The sequence below is a fragment of the Sitophilus oryzae genome, unplaced genomic scaffold (genome assembly GCF_002938485.1).
Source record: "Sitophilus oryzae breed Bouriz unplaced genomic scaffold, Soryzae_2.0 scaffold_469_pilon_pilon, whole genome shotgun sequence".
Taxonomy (NCBI): domain Eukaryota; kingdom Metazoa; phylum Arthropoda; class Insecta; order Coleoptera; family Curculionidae; genus Sitophilus; species Sitophilus oryzae.
Window position 1 is genome coordinate 1,008,764 of NW_022147050.1, and position 23,681 is coordinate 1,032,444.

A 23,681-nucleotide genomic window follows, 5' to 3' on the forward strand; every position below is an offset into this window, starting at 1 on the left:
CCCAGTTTTAATAATACAAGGTTATAAATACAAATTTTATAACCTTATATTTTTCGTTGATTTTCAACGTTTCCAGTGATATTTTTAGTTTGTATTCACATCTACTGATACCGTGTAATGTTTCCATTTTTATTTTGGTTTTTAATTGTTTGAAACACAGAAAAAAATGAAGAGTAAAAATACTTCAACTCTTACTTGATGAAGCAAACCTAAATATATTTTTTCTCGGAGGAACTCTCGACAGAAACAAAAATATTGCTTACACGCATAAAACAGTTGTGTACTTTATGGCCAGGCTTCAATGATTATGAAGCAAAAGACAGTGATAGAGCTTTATTAAATAACACAAAACTGTTAGCTGTCAGTTATTAGCTGCCTTCGCATAGGAACTCTAATAACTACCTAGTACGTACTAAGCTGCAACTGTTCCGACGAAAACTTTCTTCTTTTATAATAATAAAAAAGCCCCTTTTATAATAACAAAAAAGTGTTAAGGTCATCCTCTTTGGTAGGTATACAACCATACCACTTCTCAACTTTACCTTGGTTTGTTTCCCGTAAGGGCCAATAATCAATAGTGATTATATCGTTAATAGGGTATAGAACATCAACGACCATCTTAATGTAGTCAATGTAGGGTCAAACCACCGATCGTCTTCTTTCCTAAATATTTAATGTATCACCCAGTTTTAATAATACAAGGTTATAAATACAAATTTTATATCCTTATATTTTTCGTTGATTTTCAACGTTTCCAGTGATATTTTTAGTTTGTATTCACATCTACTGATACTGTGTAATTTTTCCATTTTTTATTTTGGTTTTTAATTGTTTGAAACACAGAAAAAAACGAAGAGTAAAAATACTTCAACTCTTACTTGATGAAGCAAACCTAATATATTTTTTCTCGGAGGAACTCTTGACAGAAACAAAAATATTGCTTACACGCATAACACAGTTGTGTACTTTCTGGCCAGGCTTCAATGATTATGAAGCAAAAGACAGTGATAGAGCTTTATTAAATAAAACAAAACTGTTAGCTGTCAGTTATTAGCTGCCTTCGCATAGGAACTCTAATAACTACCTAGTACGTACTAAGCTGCAACTGTTCCGACGAAAACCTTCTTCTTTATAATAATAAAAGCCTCTTTTATAATAACAAAAAGTGTTAAGGTCATCCTCTTTGGTAGGTATACAACCATACCACTTCTCAACTTTACCTTGGTTTGTTTCCCGTAAGGGCCAATAATCAATAGTGATTATATCGTTAATAGGGTATAGAACATCAACGACCATCTTAATGTAGTCAATGTAGGGTCAAACCACCGATCGTCTTCTTTCCTAAATATTTAGTGTATTACCCAGTTTTAATAATACAAGGTTATAAATACAAATTTTATAACCTTAGAGTAAGCTTGACTATAATGCCCAGCATAGAATTCTATGCATTTATATATTTTAGAACAAAGAAAAATATATAACACCATATGAATAATAAGTTGTTTACAGGATACTTAGAACACGTATTTAAATCAAAACAAATCCATAAATTATTAAAAAAATACATACAAAGAATATATTCCAATACCCGCCAAAACTACTGCATATTGTTTAATTATACATGATAAATTAGTAAAGTACAACCCATTAACACGCACTGTATGAGTGCTTTTTTATTAACCATATAGTCCAACGTCTACACCTTTTACAATAGAGTGTCTTTGATTTTCGAGGTGAGGCATCGTCTAACCGGGATAATGGAATAAACTCAATACATTGTTGAGACCATTCACTCACGCATACAGCCATAATCACCCCCGCAATAGCTACGTTCTAACTATGCGAACATACAAACGCTTAAATTAAAATTTGCTTTTATGGCGTTTATACGTACTCATCTTACCGAACGTTTTCAAACAATATGAATATTTTATAATCGGAACAAAATGGACAAAACTTCAGAAACTTGGATTTATACAGCCATCCTTTCTCCATAATGATTTTGTTATTTTTTTTACAACCACTACAAATATACCATTTTGTTGTAAATACTTCTGGTTCCATTTTTTTATTGTTACTGTAACGTAATGAAGCAAAGCGGTAACTGAGCAACTGTTGATTGATGCTATATATTTATATTTTCTTGTATTATGTCTAAAAAAAGCGGAAAGTATTACTAAAGCATAGACGTAACTAGTAGTGTTTTGCTTACATAAATATGGGGAACTATACTCTTCCATTTCTGACGTTCCCCGCCACCACATGTTTCATTATGATTTTGAATATTTCGAAATTCGAGCAAAAGGGACAATATCTATAAAAGGGGGATGTCTTATGTACCCAATACATAATTTTGGACATTTTTCTACAATTTGAGCACATGTATAATTTCTTTCTAAATATTTCACGATTCATTTTCAATTGTTGACTTACTACGGTACTATTCTTAAGGCGACTGAACATATTTGTTCTTTATCACTTCTGATTCACTCATCAGTATCGATAAATGATATCGCTATTAATTCGTTGGGTAGATTGAATAATTTGTTGACAATTTTAACTGATGTTGTCAATCCTCTTGCAATACTAAAACCAACAACTATATCAAAGTTCTTGGTGGGATAAAAAATATAGGTATTTCAAACAATGTTTATTTAAAAACATATATAATTATAATAATACTAAACTACTGATTGCTGCATTATATACTATTCGGCTATAACAGTTTAACTATTAAACTGTCAAAGTTAAATCTATAATAATAACAGTACTCTGATCAGTTTTTGACCTCGCCAACCATCCCGGTCCACTGGTAACAAATTGGAATCGCCTCGCACGTCTTCCGAATGCAGTTGCGATCTTTTTTCCGTTCACCATAATTAGGAGTTTCACTCTCGATGAAGTACACACTGTTTGGAGCACTGAAAATTAGTATGTTTGTTATAATTAGTTATTTGATATATAATTACATTATGGGTGGGTCATGTTACAAACTGTGCCACTTGATATAGACGATGAAAAACATGTCGCCTCGTCATTGCTAGACACGAACTATTCGGCTTTTCTATGGACAATGATTTAGCGAAGTAATTTGTGGCAGATGATATCAGGGATTTACCAATCCAACAGCGTTGGACTAAACGTCTTACTAAAATTTGAATATAAAACAATATAAAAAAATTAAAAAATATCTTGGAAATTATGAGGGTGATTCAAACATAGTTTCAGAGTATAACAAACATGTTGCGGTTTTCTCAATATAAAAATGTGCTTGGAAGGATTCTTGACAGAAACCAAAATATTGTTTACACGTGTAGGCTTCAATACTTCTAAAGCAAAAGATACTGGTAGAGTTTTATTAAATAATAGGTTTAGAAGCGAATTAAAGAAAATAAACTTACTACTGTTCACAGTCTTCTACAATTTCTAGCAGAGGGGTAGAAACATTGTATTTTTCAATGTACTTATAGTCCCGACACACGGGGGCTTTTTGTTTAGGAAAAATACTCTCAATGGTTACATTGCTTAAAGCCATCCGCTTGGGGAGGTATACTACCATACCACTCTTTAGTTCAACCCGCCTTTGCTTACCATATTTTCCATCAACGTTAGTAATGTTCATAATGGGATATTTATTATCATCTGGGGTTAGGGTTTAACCGTTTTTCTTCGTTTAAGCCAGAACCTATTAATACAGTATTCTCTTGCTGCTGGGCCATCTTTATTCTCACTGATAGGCTTTAAAATAAACGTTTATTAAAACTTTGCATTTTTTTTCTGAAATAAAAATTAAATTAACTATTTTAGTTTCTCTCTTTAAATGATGGGCTATCTAAAGAAAACACCTCAATACTTTTTGTTTATAATAATTTATTAATAATAATTAATTATTTGTGTAATATACGATAACAACTTTGTCGTTGGGGTCCAAGATGAATGAAAATGTTTACCATATGAAGATATTTCAAATTTTATTAAAAAACATGTATGTTCCGAAGTTGTTGCTGTTAAAAAAGCAGAAAAGAAGCAATGGTTGGAAAAATTTATAATAGATAATGAACTAATTGATTTATATATAGAAAGATGTCCATCATTAATTTGATCAATTAAAAAATATATTCAAATCTTATCATTGTTTAAAACATTTAAATAATTCTTTGTATTGTGCAGTTGAAAATGCATATTTCCTATTTTATTGGTATACTTATTGTAAAAAGGAAAACTTTTAAATAAAACATTGAAAATAATAATAATGTATTTTATTAAAATATAGATAGACTATAATAATAAAATATAAGAATAAACTACTACAGTGTTAGAACTGTGTATTTTTGTCCCTCAAACTCGTCAGCATCCTCATCGTACACTTATATTAATTGTTGTTGTTGTGATGATGATGGGTAAACCATTCTGTTCTCCAACACTTATTTTCTTTTGTTTGGGCTCCTGCACTTCATCAGTGTGGTGGTGGTTTGAAGGCTCTATTTGACTTGTACTCTCTTCCTCAACAGGACGGTAGAAATTTATATTAGATAATTCTTTCATATCTTGTAGGAAAAGTTGTAATTCTGTTTCATCTTCTGCCACCACCCTGATATATTGCAGCGGTACGACAGATATAGATGTACTCTTCCATTAACCACTTTTACTTCTTTCAACCCATATCTAAAGGAACAACAAAAAATTATTTATAGAAAAAACAATAAAAAACAATAAATGAATAATAAATTAAAATACCTAAATATTTTTTTTTAAAAAACAACCAACAATTTAGTTGGTAGTCTCTTCTTTTCCAGGCTTTCAAAAATAAATATCGAGGGAGTATTCATCTTAGAGTAAGCTTGACTATAATGCCCAGCATTTATATGTTTTAGGACAAAGAAAAATATATAACACCATATGAATAATAAGTTGTTTACACGATACTTAGAACACGTATTTAAATCAAAACAAATCCATAAATTATTAAAAAAATACATACAAAGAATAAATTCCAATACCCGCCAAAACTACTGCATATTGTTTAATTATACATGATAAATTAGTAAAGTACAACCCATTAACTAGCACTGTAAGAGTGCTTTTTTTATTAACCATATAGTCTAACGTATACACCTTTTACAATAGAGTGTCTTTGATTTTCGAGGTGAGGCATCGTCTAACCGGGATAATGGAATAAACTCAATACATTGTTGAGACCATACATTCACGCATACAACCATAATTATCCCCGCAATGGCTACGTTCTAACTATGCGAACATACAAACGCTTATATTAAAATTTGCATTTATGGCGTTTATACATACTCATCTTACCGAACGTTTTTAAACACCAAACACATTTTCGAACATGTGAATGTGTTCGTTGCTCTGTAAGGGTAAAAACGTGGTAACACCACTCACATACAAAAATCCTATTCTTCTATTATTAACCATACAGTCCAACGTCTACACCTTTCACAATAGAGTGGCTTTGATTTTCGCGATGAGGCACCGCCTGCCTAACCGGGACACTGGAATAAAGTCAATATGTTGTTTTACTTTCCAACATCCGGAGTATATAAACGATACATATATTTTCTATTTACACTATTCAATACTAAAAGTAACTTTATTTGATTCCATTTTTCTATTCCTCTATTAATAACCATACAGTCCAACGTCTACACTTTTTCGCTCCTTATACTTGCTATCATTATACCTCCGCCATTTTTTCCTCTCATTTCTAGAGAGCAGACGGGGGGTCATATTGAAATGCTGGTTCAAGTGTTTTTCCATACTTCAACAACTTTGTTCTGATAGCCCTCCATCCTCTTTTTGCATGCCCACCATATGGTTCGAAATTATAGTTCTTAACACCCTATGATTTGTATCATAAGAACAGAGGGCATAGAATTCGTTAACAATAATTGGTTTCATTGAAACTGAACAACTAGCTTCACCTATAAAAATTGAGAACATATTTTTTATATTAGTTAAATTAATGTTAAATGTAATATCAATGCATGTACATTCGTGATGTAGAGATGTTCATGTATAGCTTGATAATCGTCAATGTGTTCCTTTATTATTATTCCCTTTTATTATTCTGGTATATCAGATTTCTCAGTAAGTCTTTTCAAATCGGAACTTGATAATTTTCCTGGAAAATTTAATTTTCAGGCATACCTTCTCTACAGTATAAATCATTTTTTATAAATGGTGAATATAAGTCGTCAACGAAATTATGTTTACCTATCGATCTAGAGGAAAAACAAACATAATGTTTACATGTGTTACAATATCTTGTGTCTCCGCAATTAACATATTGGAAAGAATTCTGAAATTTACAAATAAATGTTTCAGGTTTTAGTAATAAGTCTAAAAGTCTGGTTTAGTATCAGTCTAAAGGTAATTTGCAATCCTTTTATCATCTAATGGATTTAAGTTGCTTTTTATCGATAGTGTGAATCTCGTGTATATAACAATTTTGCACATTCCCCAGATTTATTTTTAATATAATTGTAGTGGAAATCATACACTATTGTTTTTGATTATGTCAGGAATGGAAAAACCTGCTCAAATTAGTTTGTTAAATGTTTAATTTTGACATTTCATGGAATGTAGGTCCGGTGAGGTCTGTAATATTGCTGTTGGAGGACTTTGAGTAATTTTGGTACAGACCCACCATGTTTATTTTGCCGTTCTGTGTTGCAATCCCTTGCACAACGCCTCCTCGTTTATACTATATGGTTGAACTATGACTATTCTTATGCTTGCTTCCATCTCGAAGCTTTACTAGAAGTGATTATCCTATCCCAATATATACATCTAATATTTGACTCCATTTTTCTATTCCTCTATTATTAACCATACAGTCCAACGTCTACACCTTTCACAAACACATTTATGGCGTTTTAGTCCTCTTACCGAACGTTTTCAAACACCAAACACACTTTCGGACATGTGAATGTGTTCGTTGCTCTGCAAGGGTAAAAACGTGGTAACACCACTCACATACAAAAATCCTATTCTTCTATTATTAACCATAAAGTCCAACGTCTACACCTTGCACAAACACATTTATGGCGTTTTACTCCTCTTACCGAACGTTTTCAAACACCAAACACACTTTCGGACATGTGAATGTGTTCGTTGCTCTGCAAGGGTAAAAACGTGGTAACACTACTCACATACAAAAATCCTATTCTTCTATTATTAACCATACAATCCAACGTCTACACCTTTCACAAACACATTTATGGCGTTTTACTCCTCTTACCGAACGTTTTCAAACACCAAACACACTTTCGGACATGTGAATGTGTTCGTTGCTCTGCAAGGGTAAAAACGTGGTAACGCCACTCACATACAAAAATCCTATTCTTCTATTATTAACCATAAAGTCCAACGTCTACACCTTGCACAAACACATTTATGGCGTTTTACTCCTCTTACCGAACGTTTTCAAACACCAAACACACTTTCGGACATGTGAATGTGTTCGTTGCTCTGCAAGGGTAAAAACGTGGTAACACCACTCACATACAAAAATCCTATTCTTCTATTATTAACCATAAAGTCCAACGTCTACACCTTGCACAAACACATTTATGGCGTTTTACTCCTCTTACCGAACGTTTTCAAACACCAAACACACTTTCGGACATGTGAATGTGTTCGTTGCTCTGCAAGGGTAAAAACGTGGTAACGCCACTCACATACAAAAATCCTATTCTTCTATTATTAACCATACAGTCCAACGTCTACACCTTTCACAAACACATTTATGGCGTTTTACTCCTCTTACCGAACGTTTTCAAACACCAAACACACATTCCAAATAGCGAGCTTGAAATTTTATCTCTTCGCGGACTTTCCCTGCTAGCTCATCAGTATATCGTTTAGTTGTTGGTGGTGTTTGTTATGTCGTATAATAGACAAACACCACCTTATCCGTGGCGTCCACCCATATGGTGATGTAGACCGGCCCCACCTGGTCCTCCCACAGTCGTTCCAGCGGCGGTGGAGGCGCGGCCCCTGGGGCAGGTTGTGGTGACAAAATGAATGCAAACTGTAAAGAAATAAATAAACATATTTAAATCTATAATAACAATATCTCAAAAAGACTTACATCCTCACCGGGGTAGATATCCCCGACAACGGCTTGGGCGAACCCGAGACATAAAGAAAAGTCTGAAAAGGAAAAATAAAATTAAAACTATACGTTAAAAACTTTTATGTGTTAGAGTTCTAAATATTTTTATGGTTAGGGAAAATCATTAAAATTATTAAATATATTAAAAAATTAAGTTTAGACCCCTTAAAAATTATTAAACATATTAAAAATTAAGTTTTGTGTTAGGTCATATGAAAAACTAAGCGTTAAAAAAATAAACTTTTATGTGTTAGGGTCCTTGATAAAATACATTAAAATTAAGTTTGGGTCCCTTAAAATTATTATTAAACATATTAAAAATTAAGCTTTGTGTTAGAGGCCCTTAAAGTATATGAAAAACTAAACGTTAAAAAATAAACTTTTATGTGTTAGGACCCTTAATCATAGAAAATAAAAATATATCAAAAAATTAAGTTTGTGTTAGAGGTCCTTAAAGTATTTGAAAAACTAGGTGTTAAAAAATAAATATTTATGTGTTAGACCCCTTAATAAAATATATTAAAAATTAAGTTTGGGTCCCTTAAAAATTATTAAACATATTAAAAATTAAGTTTTGTTATAGAGGTCCTTAAAGAATATGAAAAACTAAGTGTTAAAAAATAAATATTTATGTGTTAGGTCTTTAAGCTTTTAAAAAAAATATTATAAATTAATACTTACTTGATGACATTTTTACTAGTCCAAAATAATAAACGTTTTTAGAAAATATCCTCTCTTTTATAACAAATCCCACGTCTATTTTTGTGATAAAAAACTTTGATAAGGATGCATATGTGTTCGATCATTTCCTATTACCACGTCTTTTTTTTTAAAACTGCACATCGTCTGCAAAAATTATTTCTGTCTCTGATAGCGTAATGGATACATTATGTACTATTTCGCTCGAAGAGCGGGTTTTTGTGTGTAATTGGTGTTTTCATGTGTTTACCCCTACAGAACTGCAAACAGATTCGCATTTTAGAAAATGTGTCTGGTGTTTGAAAACATTTAGAAAGATGCGGTCGTATAAACGGCATAAATGTAAATTTGCATTAAAACGTTTATATGTTCGTATTGTTAGAATGTAGTTATTGTAGGGTGTATATGGTGAATTAAAGAACCGTATGGACTAAGTTCTAGATCAGTGTTCGTGCTACCTACTTGGAGTGAAAGGTTGTGTGAATGTGTCCCCAGCAATGTGGCTAATACCTTATCGTTGGTGCTGTGGTTTAAGGTTGTTTTTATAAGGTTACACCATAAAAATTTGAAAGTACTCTCTCTCTCATGTTTATTCTTATAAAAGCAACCAACTAAATTAGCCACACCCTGTATATTAATTTTATTGTTTATAATATCTTTTTTAGACCTTGATCGATTCTTTAGTAACGTTAACCGTGGGCGTTCGATCTTTTCAGTTTGTTTACGCGGTGCCGGTGAACTTTTTTTTTGTAAGGCTTCAAAATGTGTGTGTGTTTTAGATGGATTTATATAGACATCGGTGAGTACTTATTTTTAAGGTTTGTGTGATTAGATGATAGGTTGAAAAATATATATTTTTTAGTATCTTTTTGCTTTGGAAAAATGTCATTCCTTCCCTACCTCAATCGTTATATTTTTTTTAGTAAATCTTTACTAAACCCTCAATAGTAGTGTATTTTTCAATCTCAAAAGAGGTTTTTATGTTAGGGTGTGACCCTAATGACGTGTGTTAATAATAATAATAATAATACAACCAATTCCGATAAATTTAAGTACGAAAGATTATTTATTTTTGGATTTGTTCGACACTCTGTTGCAGTTTTTACATAGTACCCTTTTAATTCAGTTAAATATCCTCATGTAATAGTATAATAATTAAGGCTCCTCAGTTTTATTTATCGAAATTCGAGCTCCTTGTAGCATACCGGTTCCAAGAATATAAGAATATATATATATATATATATATATATATATATATATATATATATATATATATATATATATATATATATATATATATATATATATATATATATATATATATATATATATATATATATATATATGTTTTGTTTGCACACTTTTAATTAAGGCCCCTGCGCGAACCGACCAAAACGTGTTTTTCAGCTAAACCATAAAAGGAAAATATGCGCACATAGCGGAAAAAGTGGCTTTGCCACCCCGGCTGATAGCGATCTTTCACCCCTAGCCCTTTTTGGCATTCATCCCTAATATTATAAGGGGTGGATAAATACATATATGTAGGATAAATACGTATAGTTACATATTATGTTCATACATATAGTTCCAAGAAATGGTATGACGTCAGCATCGTATTTATTTATCATAAACCACATATACTTTCGGGTGTTGTGTTTAGTCTATTTCCAGCAGTTGTGAAAAGTGTTTGAATGCTATATTGAAGAAGAAGTATGTAAGTGTATGTGTTAAACCTGGTGAGTATGGATTTCTAACCTATATCTTTTTGCTTTAATACTCTTAAATTAATTTTCATTCCCTCAATCGTTATGTTTTGCATTATATTATGTACACATTTTTTAAATTTTTCTGTGCCTACATTTCTTCCAAGTTCGATATAAGTTGTTAAATTTGTCTGTTTTTTAGTAGCCTCTAAACTTTGTTTTAGCGTTAACAAAGGCCTTGGGTACGTTATGTTTTGCATTATGTACATATTTATATTTTTTTTCTGTTTGTTTGTTTTGGAGCTTGCGCGACAAAGATCAGTACCACACCCCACTGGTTTTAGCGCGCTTACGATAACAACCGATGTTTGCCGAAGTCTATGACAGATGACAAATTTAATCTTTGTTTTTATAGGAAATTTGCATCATTAACTTTGTAGTGCGACCTGGTTACCCAACAATTGTTTGTTTATTATGTCTCGAGGTCCAATGTTGGATGTTGGTGTTAAGGGATATTTTCTGATCTCATTCGCCATAGAAATGGTTCCTGGAACGTATGACACATTTTTTTGAGCCATTTTGAATCTTTGAGATTTTGATATATAGTCTGTCCTCTACATTTTGTTCTTTTAGTAACTGTAGAGCTTGTCCGAACCTAGGCTTCAGGCCTCTGAGCAGTACGGTGTCCAGCAACTCTGGGTGCTCTTCAAATATGTATTTATCTATCAAAATGAGATGTTGCATTTCATGTCCACGCATCAAGTGGTGGACCTCGGCGAAAGCCATCGTAATAAAATTTTTCTTTTGTACGCCTATGGCCACTATAGCAAAATATAACTCTTTTCTTACTACGTGATTCGCCGATGCTATGGCGTTAAGTCCATTAAAAGCAGATAACTTTGGGTACATGTTCTGTTTATAGTTGTTCATCGTATACGTATCCCCAAGAGTCCCAGCGAATGTTCGAACCCTACCCTCTGTCCATTTAAAATAGTTAGCGGTGGTCAGCGTCTTCACCATACCCATGACTATGGTCAAACAGATTACGAACGGTGTTTTTGTGTCTTGCAAAACGTACCCTATATCGTCTCCGAAGAGGTCTATAAATTCCTGTGTTCGTTCGTCATTAGTGACGAAGATCATGAATTCATCTTTGGTCATTTCCTGCATAATAAGTTCTATTCCGGCGGTCTTGTATGCATTTGCCATGCTTTGCCAGGGTCTAATGGCACGGAAGTCCGAACAGTTGGCTATTATCCCCGCCATGCATGTTAGTAGCCTCCCATTGTTTATATCATGGTGCCCTTCTTCACTGTAAAATCTCGCCGCGTAGTAGCTCATGATCGTATTAAAGGTCGACATGTTAATCTGGTGGTCCGTTACAACAATGATGGTTTCTTGTCTGTTTATTATTCGTTTAATTCTGACAATAAACGTTCTATCCAATATTTTCATACTGGAGTTGTTTAATATCTGACCATTTCTGACATCATGTGGATGCTGGATGGTAGTCGGGAGTTACGTACATGTCCTGGCAGGATCGCCATGTGATGTCGTCTCATTCCAATACGGGAAAATCAAACACATGTTCACCCTTTGAATACATTTATTCGAATTGGCTAACCTAGTTACAAAAGATGGTATGCTATGCTTTTGTTGTTGCAATAATTAATGAAATATTAAACAAACAATTGTTGGGTAACCAGGTCGCACTACAACTTTAATTACTCTATGCTTTTAACAGTACTTATTAGTTAATTTTGATAAATTATTAAATCAATGATATATATTAACGTTTTTGCATTACAAAGGGTCTCTGATACGTGTTTACTTAGAAATAAGGGCTCGTTGATTTTTTTTTGACGTTTGCTTTTGGTAATGGTTTCAACCTTCAACAACAATGTTATTATAAAAACTTTTAAATAAGGGCTACATTTATTTTTGTATCAGTCTTTAAGCGGTGGTCGTCGCGACAACACGTATGCCGCTGCTCCCACATCCTAGAGATAGTTTAGGTACTTACCTTGCGCTGCTGGGGCTGCTGGGGCTGCTGGTGGTGCTGCTGGTGCTGCTGCTGCTGCTGCTGGTGCTACGCCCCTATAGCTATTTTGTGGTAAGTAAATATTCTGCTTTTATTTTTGATAAATCAATGGTGCTAATAAATTTTTAATGGGGGTCCCCGGGGGCGCAGGGCTAGGTATATGGCATATGGTGAATGGCGCTCGTATATGGTATTTGACGGTATATTCGTACACAAGTACGAACGTCGTTCATTAGGTGATCTATACCTTTGAGACAGCTTTAGTTTGGGGCCCTCATATAGACATACCTACAATTAATTTTAAATACGTTTGTGGTCATGTTGGTTAAGGCGTTAGATTGGTGATCGGCAGGTCCGTGGTTCAAACCCTACACCGAACTTTTTTATTAAAAATAAATTAAAATATCTGTATGACGTCAGGTGGATGACGTCATGCGTCCTAAATTACAGTTACCTTCATTATTGACCTACCCGATAGGTGGCGCGCGGTAGTTCCGGAGGTAGACGTTAGTAGAGGGAGATGGCCGATTCTGCATCAGGAGCAGGAGCAAGAAGCCGGAAATGACGTCATCAGCTAGGAACAGTTAAAATAGGCTAATAAACAAGAATAAACAGGTTTGAACCGCTTTGAATCGCTTTAAAACAGAAATAAACGGGTTTGAACAAAAAATGAACAGGTCTGTTGTTTTAAGCTAAAAAGCCGTTAAAAGCAGTTCAAAAGCTGTTGTTTGTTGTTTAAACCTGTTTATTCTTGTTTATTAGCCTATTTTACATGTTCTTAGCTGATGACGTCACTTCCGGCTCCTTGGTCCTGCTCCTGCTCCTGATGCAGAATCGGCCATCTCCCTCTACTTTTAAATTTTTTGTACTTGGCTTTAATTTTGTATTATTATCCTAGCAACATGATAAAATTTTGTTCTCTCTCGGCGTATATATATATAAATATTATTTTTTTTTTAAATTTTTTGTTTTATATTCATATTTTATATTGTTTGCCTCTTAGAAATAAATATTGTAACTCTCACTGCTAGGCTTTTAAATAAACGGTATTTTTAAAACTTTGTATTTTTTTTCTGAAATAAAAATTATAGGTGGGTTATGTAAAAGAAAACATCTCAATATTTTTATATCTCTTTATTCAAATTATTTTTTTACTATACGTCTATATTTTCTTCTTGGGCGGTGGTGTAATACACATACACCACCTTATCTGTGGTGTCCGCCCATATGGTCATAAATACCTCCCCCACCTGGTCGGCCCAGAGTTGCTCCAGGGGCTGCGGGGGACAGGGCCCTGGAGCCGGTTGAGGCGACAAAATGTAAGCGAACTGTAAAAAACGACCATATTTAAATCTATAATAACAATATCTCGAAAAGACTTACATCCTCGCCGGGGTAATAATCCCAGGTGATGTCTCGCGCGAAGTCGAGGCAGAAAGAAAAGTCTGAAAAGAAAAAATAAAATTAAAACTGTACGTTAAAACTTTTATGTGTTAGAGGTCTAAATATTTTTATGGTTAGGTAAAATCATTAAAAATAAAACTTAGACCCTTAAAATTAAGCTCTCTCCTTAAAGTATATGAAAACGTTAAAAATAAACTTTTATATGTTAGGTCCCTTAATAAAATACATTAAAATTAAGCTTTGTGTTAGGTCATATGAAAAACTAAACGTTAAAAAATAAACTTTTATGTGTTAGGTCCCTTAATAAAATACATTAAAATTAAGCTCTCTCCTTAAAGTATATGAAAACGTTAAAAATAAATATTTATGTGTTAGGTCCCTTAATAAAATACATTAAAATTAAGCTTTGTGTTAGGTCATATGAAAAACTAAACGTTAAAAAATAAACTTTTATGTGTTAGGTCCCTTAATAAAATACATTAAAATTAAGCTCTCTCCTTAAAGTATATGAAAACGTTAAAAATAAATATTTATGTGATAGGTCCCTTAATAAAATACATTAAAATTAAGCTCTCTCCTTAAAGTATATGAAAACGTTAAAAAATATTTATGTGTTAGGCCCCTTAATAAAATATATTAAAATTAAGCTCTCTCCTTAAAGTAATTGAAAAACTAAACGTTAAAAATAAATATTTATGTGTTAGGTCCCTTAATAAAATATATTCAAAATTAAGCTTTGTGTTAGGTCATATGAAAAACTAAACGTTAAAAATAAATATTTATGTGTTAGGCCCCTTAATAAAATATATTAAAAATTAAGCTCTCTCCTTAAAGTATATGAAAAACGTTAAAAATAAATATTTATGTGTTAGGTCCCTTAATAAAATGTATTAAAAATTATTATTAAACATATTAAAATTAAGCTCTCTCCTTAAAATATGTATATGAAAAACTAAACGTTAAAAATAAATATTTATGTGTTAGGACCCTTAAAATTAGTAATCATAGAAAATAAAATATATTAAAAATTAAGCTCTCTCCTTAAAGTATATGAAAAACGTTAAAAAATAAACTTTTATGTGTTAGGTATTTAAGCTTTTTAAAAATAAAATATTATAAATTAATACTTACGTGATGGCATTTTTACTACTACTAGTACAAAATAATAAACGTTTATTAGAAAATGTCCTCTCTCTTTTATAACAAACCCCCGTCTATTTTTTTGTGATAAAAAACTTTGATAAGGATGTATGTGTGTTCGATCATTTCCTATTACCGCATCTTTTTTTTAAAACTGCACAACGTCTGCAAAAATTATTTCTGTCTCTGATAGCGTAATGGATGCATTATGTACTATTTCGCGGGAAGAGCGGGTTTATGTGTGTAATTGGTGTTTTCGTGTGTTTACCCCTACACAACTGCGAGCACATTCACATTTTCGAAAATGTGTCTGGTGTTTGAAGACATTTGGAAAGATGCGGGCGTATAAACGGCATAAATGTAAATTTGCATTAAGGCGGTTATATGTTCGTATTGTTAGAATGTAGTTATTGTAGGGTGTATATGGTGAATTAAAGAACCGTCTGGATTAAGTTCTAGATCAGTGTTCGTGCTACCTACTTGGAGTGAAAGGCTGTGTATATTACATGATAGATGGCGTTTGTCATATAACTTAAGATAGATTCGATAGATGGCGCTGCGCTACCCGCTAGGTGACGTTGGTCTATTACACGGTAGGTGGCGCTGTCCGATATGGTTAGGGATATTACGCGGTAGATGGCGCTGGCGCTTGACAGATGCGGTGTTGCCGGGCGCTCGGCGATATGCGACGTTGCCAAATCTAAAATTCAGTAGATTTAGGGAAATTACATATACGCTATGTTATAAGTTTACATAGGGTGGGGCACTATGGACGGGAAAATTTCCCTAAATTTAGGGAGAAAATCGGGGCTGACCTTGGTCTAAGGTGGCCCAATGCCTACTTCAGTTAATGATAGCCAAAAATTGCGATTGTTAAAAAATTTTGAAAACATCTGAAAACAATAGAGATTTACCAATTGCCTTTAGAAGTTGGGAATTGCATGAATATCCAGAATTGCAACAGACTAAAAACCATACATGGGCTGTTAAATCAAGTAATCAGTTGGAAAAGCCTCGTTATATTATTATTGGGAATATAGATTTAACTAATAGATATGCAGTTCTATATGAAATGTATACTCAGTTCCAAAAATCATACTACTATAAACCGTTTAGTGAACCGACTTACTATCCCATTCAGTTCAAGAACAATGTTCCTCTGGTGGTTATAGATTGTTCACGTCAAGGAGAGGATATTTTAAAGAGTGGTGCAGTCGATATTCGTATTGAATTTGAAACAGGTGAATCGATACCTGCCAAGACTACTGCATATTGTTTAATTTTACATGATAAATTAGTAAAATACAACCCACTAACAAGTACAGTAAAAGTACTGTAAACATGTTTTCATTTCTTTATCTCTCTAAAATTCCTTTAATATTATACGAATCAATTAAAATTATCAGTTGCCGTCAGACAGAGTAACTAGAAGTGTCCTCATTATTTTAAAAAGCAAAAATCTTTATAATGTTCATAATTGATGTACAAGGTTTCCAATATGGACAAAGAAATTTTATATGTAAGGAAATAGCAATTATTAACGTTGATAATGGTTATTTAGTTGGTCATAAATTCATCACTTATCCAGTTGAATTGAAACACTATAATATAAAAGTTCAGAATCGTATGTGCTGGTCAAGTAAATATTTACATGGTTTAGAATTCGATGGATCATCTGGACAAAATTATCTACCCTGTGAAAATATTTCAAATTTTATTAAAGAAAATGTACATGAAGAAATTATTGCAGTTAAAGGAATCGAGAAAAAAAATGGTTAGAAAAATTTTTAACTAACGATATCATTGACTTAGAAACTGAGAGATGTCTAGCATTTGATCAATTAAAGGGTATATTTAAATCTTACGATTGTGGACAACATTTAGACAATAATTTATATTGTGCAGTTGAAAACGCTTATTTCTTGTACTATTGGTATGTTTATTGTAAAAAATATTAGTATGTATATTGTAAATAATAATATTGTATTAAATAAAACATTTAAAATTTTAATATAGTCTTTTATTCTGAATTATATTAATAATAATATACAGAATATATTAATAAAATAAGTTATAAAACCGTAAATTTCTGGCTCTCGTAGTTGTCAGCATCATCATCGTAGATTGTAATGAACTCTGTTGGTGACACTGTTGCTGACGATGCTGGCTTGAGTATCCTGTTTTCTAATATTTTAATCTTTTTATGTTTTGGTTGTTCTTCTTGTTGGGGTAGTGCTTGTGGTGGTGGTAGCACATCTGTTAATCTTCTTTCCTCTTCTTCTTCTGTTGTTGAGAAATTTAGTTCACCGAACTCTTTAATTCCATAGAGGAATAATTGTAATTCCTCATCATTATCAGCCACGACTCGCATGTATTTTACTGGCAACCCTTTCAATTTTTTTTCCAACGTACTGTTCCTCGGCGAATACGTTAGATATAAATGAACTTTACCATTAACGTTCTTAATATCTTTTCTCCCATATCTAAGAAAACAATAAAAGAAAAATAAATAACAATCACTAAACAATGTGTAATAATAAACTTACCTGAATAAGTTTTTTAAAAAAAACAAGTAACAACTTATTGGGCAGACGGCCCTTTTCCAAAGTTTCGAAAATGAAAATGCTTGGGGTATTCATTATAATATTTCAATCGTTCTTGATTGAATATGTCCTAACGTAAAATTTAAATGTATATATATATTACTAAATAATTAAAAAATGTATCACGAGTTGTTTGATAATAATAATATTCTACTCATTAAAATTTTACAATGTTTCTAAGGATAAACATTATTCGCTAATATGAAATAAACATTTTTGTTTTGAATTAAAATAGATATCAACTAGTCTATAAAATATAATGATACAAACAAAATTTGTTTATTAATATGAAATAAACATTATTGTATTGCATAAACAAAATTTGTTTATTAATATGAAATAAACATGTTTGTTCAAATTATCAGAAAAACAAAATTTGTTTATTCATAAGTAATAAACATGTTTGTTTTTAAAATTATTATTTATCAATATTTGATTCAAAATATTATTATAAACAGATATAATTTTTTTATTAACATGAAGTGAATATGTTTATCAAAATAAAATAAACATATACAAGTTGTTCATGTACATGAAGTAAATATGTTTATTAAAATTATTATCAGAAAATAAATGTTAAACCGTCTATAAAATCTAATAATAAAATTGATGTAAACAAAATTTATTTATTCATAAGTAGTAAACATGTTTATCGATATTTGATTCACCATATTATTATAAACAGATAAAAATTATTTATTAACATGTTTATATTAATATTTGTTTCAAAATATTATTATTAACATGAAGTAAATATGTTTGTCTAAACAAAATAAACAGATAAAAATTGTTCACGAGCATGAAGTAAATATGTTTACATCAATTTTATTATTATATTTTCTGATAATAATTTTAATAAACAAAATTATTGTTTATTAATATTTGATTCAAGATTGTTTATTAACATGAAGTAAATATTGAAATAAACATGTTTGTTTTAATTATTATTAAAATTGATATTAATAAAATTTGTTTATTAATGTAAAGTACCTAAATATGTCTATTTAAGTTATTATTAGAAATGAACTTTGATTTATGTACTTTGATATATTTAATATTCTAATATGAAAAAATATATAAACTCAATTAAAAAGAAAATAGACTTCAGTTGCTATTGAAATCACATCAGACAAACAAATAAACAATCATCCAACCAACTCAACATGTGTTAATTAAAAATATAAATGAATAGAATAAGTGGATAAAATACTTAAACAAAACTATTTTAATTTTAAAAAAATATTTAAAAAATAGTAATAAAACAGAAAAAAATATTTCTTCAAAATTAGAATCTAATTTGAGTTTACTTAAGTATCTCAGAGAACAATTTAAATATAAAAAAAATTAAACAGAAAAAAGAATTATGTTGGATTGAACTTGATTCTTGCTTCAAAAATCGCATTAGAACAGGAGCAATAATTAATTTTAGTATTAAAGACCCAGTCATATTTTTTAAAAAAACTTATAGATCTTTTTTGTGCAAAGTTAAAAAAGAAGTTCAGAAATCATTATTAAAAATAAATGTCATCTTTTTAGGAAATTTTATTAAACCTCAAACTGGGGAAACTGAAATTAAACATTTTTCTACAAAAAATCGAGCAGTAGATCACAATATAAATTTAAAAATTTTTTTATGATGATCATATTAAAAATAATTTATTGAAAAAACTGGAAGAGTTTCAAGAACGAGATTCTGGATGGGCTCTTAATCAAATATTACAATTAAAAATTAATTTTAATAACTATACACCAATAAATGTAAGCAATTCAACATATGTATCGATACCAAAATTTATTCAAAATACTAAAGGGGTTCTTAATATTGAAAATAAAGATAATTATTGTTTTCTCTGGTCTATAGTAGCAGCATTGTATCCTTGTAGCTCTAATCAAAATCCAAGAAGAACGTCTTCTTATCTTCATTTTAGTGAGGTTTTTAAAATGTGATAATATTAATTTTCCAGTAAAACTAAAGGATATAAAAAAATTTGAAGCAATGAATAATATTTCTAGTAACGTTTTTACTGTAGAAAAGAAAACAGTTTTACCAGTATGTTTAAGTACGTTTAATTATTTGATGAAAGTTAATTTATTAATGCTCTCTACAAATAAAATATTTAATAATAATGATAGTGATAGTGATAATGATGAAAATCATTTTAGTAATGATATTATCTCCTTTAAACAAATTTTTCATTTTGCGTTAATTAAAAATCTATCAAGATTATTAAATCAACAAACTGGTGATGTAAGTACTTCAAAATTTTATTGTGATCGTTGTCTAAATCATTTTTATTCTCGAGAGGTTTTAACTAAACATATGTGGTCATGTAAAAATATTAATAAAACTAAAATTACTCTACCAACTTTAAAAGAAAAATATATTAAATTTGATCAGTTTAAAAATAAAGAAAAATTTCCTTTTGTAATTTATGCAGATATTGCAAGTTTATTAGAAAATATTAATGACTCAACTGTGGGTAATATACAGAAATATCAAAAACATATACCATGTAACATTGCGTATTATCTGTTATGTAATTTTGATAATTCCATTTCCAAATTTAATATTTATACTGGAAAAAATTGTATTAGTTGGTTCTGTCAGGAATTAAAAAAAAAATAGCTTTACTTTATAACTACATCCAATTTTTAATAAAATAGTTCCAATGATTCCGTTAACAATTTCAGAACAAGCATTATTTCATAACTTAACAACTTGTCACATTTGTTCTAAACCATTTACTGAAAATGATTTAAAAGTTAAAGATCATTGCCACTTTACCGGTAAATGCAGAGGAAGTGCTCATTCTTTATGTAACCTTAACTATGTAGACGATCATATGATACCTGTTTTATTTCACAATCTATCTGGTTATGATAGTTATTTTATCATAAAGAAATTGTCCACTGAAATTGGTGGTTTAATAACACTTTTACCAATCAATAAGGAAAAGTATATATCATTTACAAAATACATAGAAAATACAAACATTCAATTTAGGTTTTTAGATTCGTTTAGATTCATGCCAGTTTAGATAAATTAAGTTCTTACCTAGATTCTACAGAAAAAACTATAACAAGAAGTTTCTGTAAAACTAATGAGGAATTTAATTTATTATCTAGAAAAGGTATATTTCCATATGATTACCTAAACAGTTGGGAAATATTGGAAAACCTTCAATTACCTTCAAGAGATAATTTCTATAATAAATTAAAAAAACGTGGGGTAACACAAGAACATTATAATCATGCTATCAATGTTTGGAATACGTTTAAAATTAAAAACTTGCGTGAATACATGGAATTGTATCTAAAAACTGATGTTTTATTATTGGCTGACGTTTTTGAAAATTTCAGACAAATAAGTTATAAAACATATAATTTAAATTGTTTAAAGTATTTCACTGCTCCAGGATTGGCTTATTCAGCTTGTTTTTATATTTCACAAATTGAATTAGAATTAATAACAGATATAGATCAAATAATGATGATTGAAAAGGGGATAAGGGGTGGAATTTCACAATGTAATAATCGATATGGGAAAGCTAATAATAAGTACATAGAGAATGAATATGATCCTACAAACTCAACATCATATTTAATGTATTTTGATATTAATAATTTATATGGAACTGCAATGTGGCGAATCATTACCTATAGGTGAATTTAGATGGATTGAAAATTCTGCATGTTACTCGGAAAATATTATTAATACACCAGATAATTCAAATATAGGATATATTCTTGAAATAGATTCAGAATATCCAAAAGAAATTCATAATTTACATAAAGATTAACATCTAAGACCACCCACATCATCCTCAAAACAACAAAAATTATTAACAACTACCAAATTATTAACAACTCTATTTGATAAAAAAAAATATGTTATTCACTATAGAAACTTAAAACAGGCTTTAAGTTTAGGATTACGAGTTACAAAAATTCATAAAATTTTAAAATTTAAACAATTTCCATGGTTAAACAGATATATTGATTTAAATACCAACTTACGTCAACAAAGTAAAAATGGTTTTGAAAAGAACTTCTTTAAGCTAATGAATAATACGTCAACAAAGTAAAAATGATTTTGAAAAGAACTTCTTTAAGCTAATGAATAATGGTGTTTTCGGAAACACCGTGGAAAACGTACGAAAATATAAAGACATTAAATTAGTAACTACTTGGTTAGGAATACATGGAGCAAAAAATTATATATCTAAACCAAATTTTGACAGTTTGACTATTTTTGATGAAAATATGGTTATTATTGAAATGAAACGACTTAATATAAAATTTAATAAACCCATACATATTGGTTTTAGCATTTTAGACATTTCTAAAACTATTTTATATGATTTTCATTACAATTATATTAAACCAACTTTTAATACAAATGCAAAACTCTTGTATACAGATACCGATTCATTAATTTTTTCAAGTTGAAGATATGTATAAACACATTAAAAATGATATTGATAGATTTGATACGTCTGATTATCCATCAGAAAACATTTATAATATTCCACTGGTAAATAAAAAGGTATTAGGAAAAATGAAAGACGAATGCTCTGAAAGAATCTTAAGTGAATTTGTTGGATTGAAATCAAAAATGTATGCTTTAAAACTCTTCTATTCGCATGCCGAAAAGGAAAAATTAACAACTGAACAAAAAAATAAGTTACAAGATTTAGGTGTCACTAAAAAAGCTAAAGGAATAACTAATACTTCTCTAAAAACAATCACTTTTGATGATTATTATAACTGTTTATTTAATAAAACTGAAATTCACACTAATGAACAACTAATTCGTAGTAAAAAACATGAAGTATATACAATAAACCAAAAAAAATTGCCCTTACACCACATGATGATAAAAGAATTGTTAATTATATATTTACAGATACGTTACCATAGAGATATAACCAATGGTTTTATCCACTTATTATTATCATTATTATTTTTAATTACCTTTCAATTTTGAAGTAACTCAGACAATGGAACAAGAACAAGTTCCAATCTTAAAGTATAACAAAATTGTTTCACATGCCTTTGAACCAACCAAAGATAGTTTAAAAGCAGCAGGGCATGATTTGAAAAGCCTGCTAAATACTATTGTACCAGCGAAGGGGAAAGCAACAATTCCAACTGGTATAAAATTGGAATTACCTAAAATTTGCTATGGTAGAATAGCACCAAGGTCTGGTTTGCCTGTAAGCCATTTTATTGATGTGGGAGGTAAAAATTTATATCTATATCATTAAAAGTAATTTTAATTACATATATTTTTTCTTTTTATAGCAGGAGTTATTGACGAAGATTACAGAGGGGAGATTAAAGTGGTTTTATTCAACCATTCATATAAAGATTTTCATGTTCAAATTGGAGACAGAATAGCACAAATTATCTGTGAACGAATATTCTACCCGCTACTACAGGTAGAAAAATCCATTTCGAACACAGAACGTGGTGAAAAAGGATTTGGTTCTACGGCGAAATAAAATTAATGTGAAAACAAAAATGCCTTAATATATAATTTCATATCTCTATCTTTCCCTCTCCCCATTTTCTTACTATATAAGTAAAAAGATCATCAGTCTGTTTTTATTATTATTAATGTATACAAACATCATGGTAAAGACAAATATTACCGAAATTGAAGCAAAAACAAAGATTACAGAAGAGTACTTAAACAGAAGAACTTTACTTAAGTATGAATGTAAAAGATTAGTTGGCAGTGTGTAATGATCCTCAGGAAATGACATGTAATAATTTAAAAAGACTTGCAGAAAAATCAAAGGTACCAGAAGCTGTTAAACCAGTCGTCAGAGAAAAAATGGATCTACAACAAACACTTATACGACAAGCATTTATACGACGAAACATATCTAATCGATAATATAAATATAAATGTAAAATTTAAAATAACAATAAAACATATTTTAGTTCAA

At 30.4% G+C, this 23,681-nt stretch overlaps 2 protein-coding genes across 2 annotated transcripts; one reads left to right on the plus strand and one right to left on the minus strand.

Moving 5' to 3' along the window:
- Positions 1 to 10,198: 10,198 nt before the first annotated feature.
- Positions 10,199 to 14,890, minus strand: LOC115886143. Its single transcript, XM_030905218.1, has 2 exons — positions 13,964 to 14,890; positions 10,199 to 13,908 (listed from the first exon to the last, which is right to left on the minus strand). Exon 2 carries the CDS (start codon positions 11,992 to 11,994, stop codon positions 11,065 to 11,067), a length of 930 nt encoding a protein of 309 aa, XP_030761078.1. The 5' UTR covers positions 11,995 to 13,908; positions 13,964 to 14,890; the 3' UTR covers positions 10,199 to 11,064.
- A 3,874-nt stretch (positions 14,891 to 18,764) lies between these two features.
- Positions 18,765 to 23,681, plus strand: LOC115886147 (deoxyuridine 5'-triphosphate nucleotidohydrolase-like). The gene is made up of 2 exons (XM_030905221.1): positions 18,765 to 22,968; positions 23,032 to 23,681. Exons 1-2 carry the CDS (start codon positions 22,728 to 22,730, stop codon positions 23,229 to 23,231), a joined length of 441 nt encoding a protein of 146 aa, XP_030761081.1. The 5' UTR covers positions 18,765 to 22,727; the 3' UTR covers positions 23,232 to 23,681.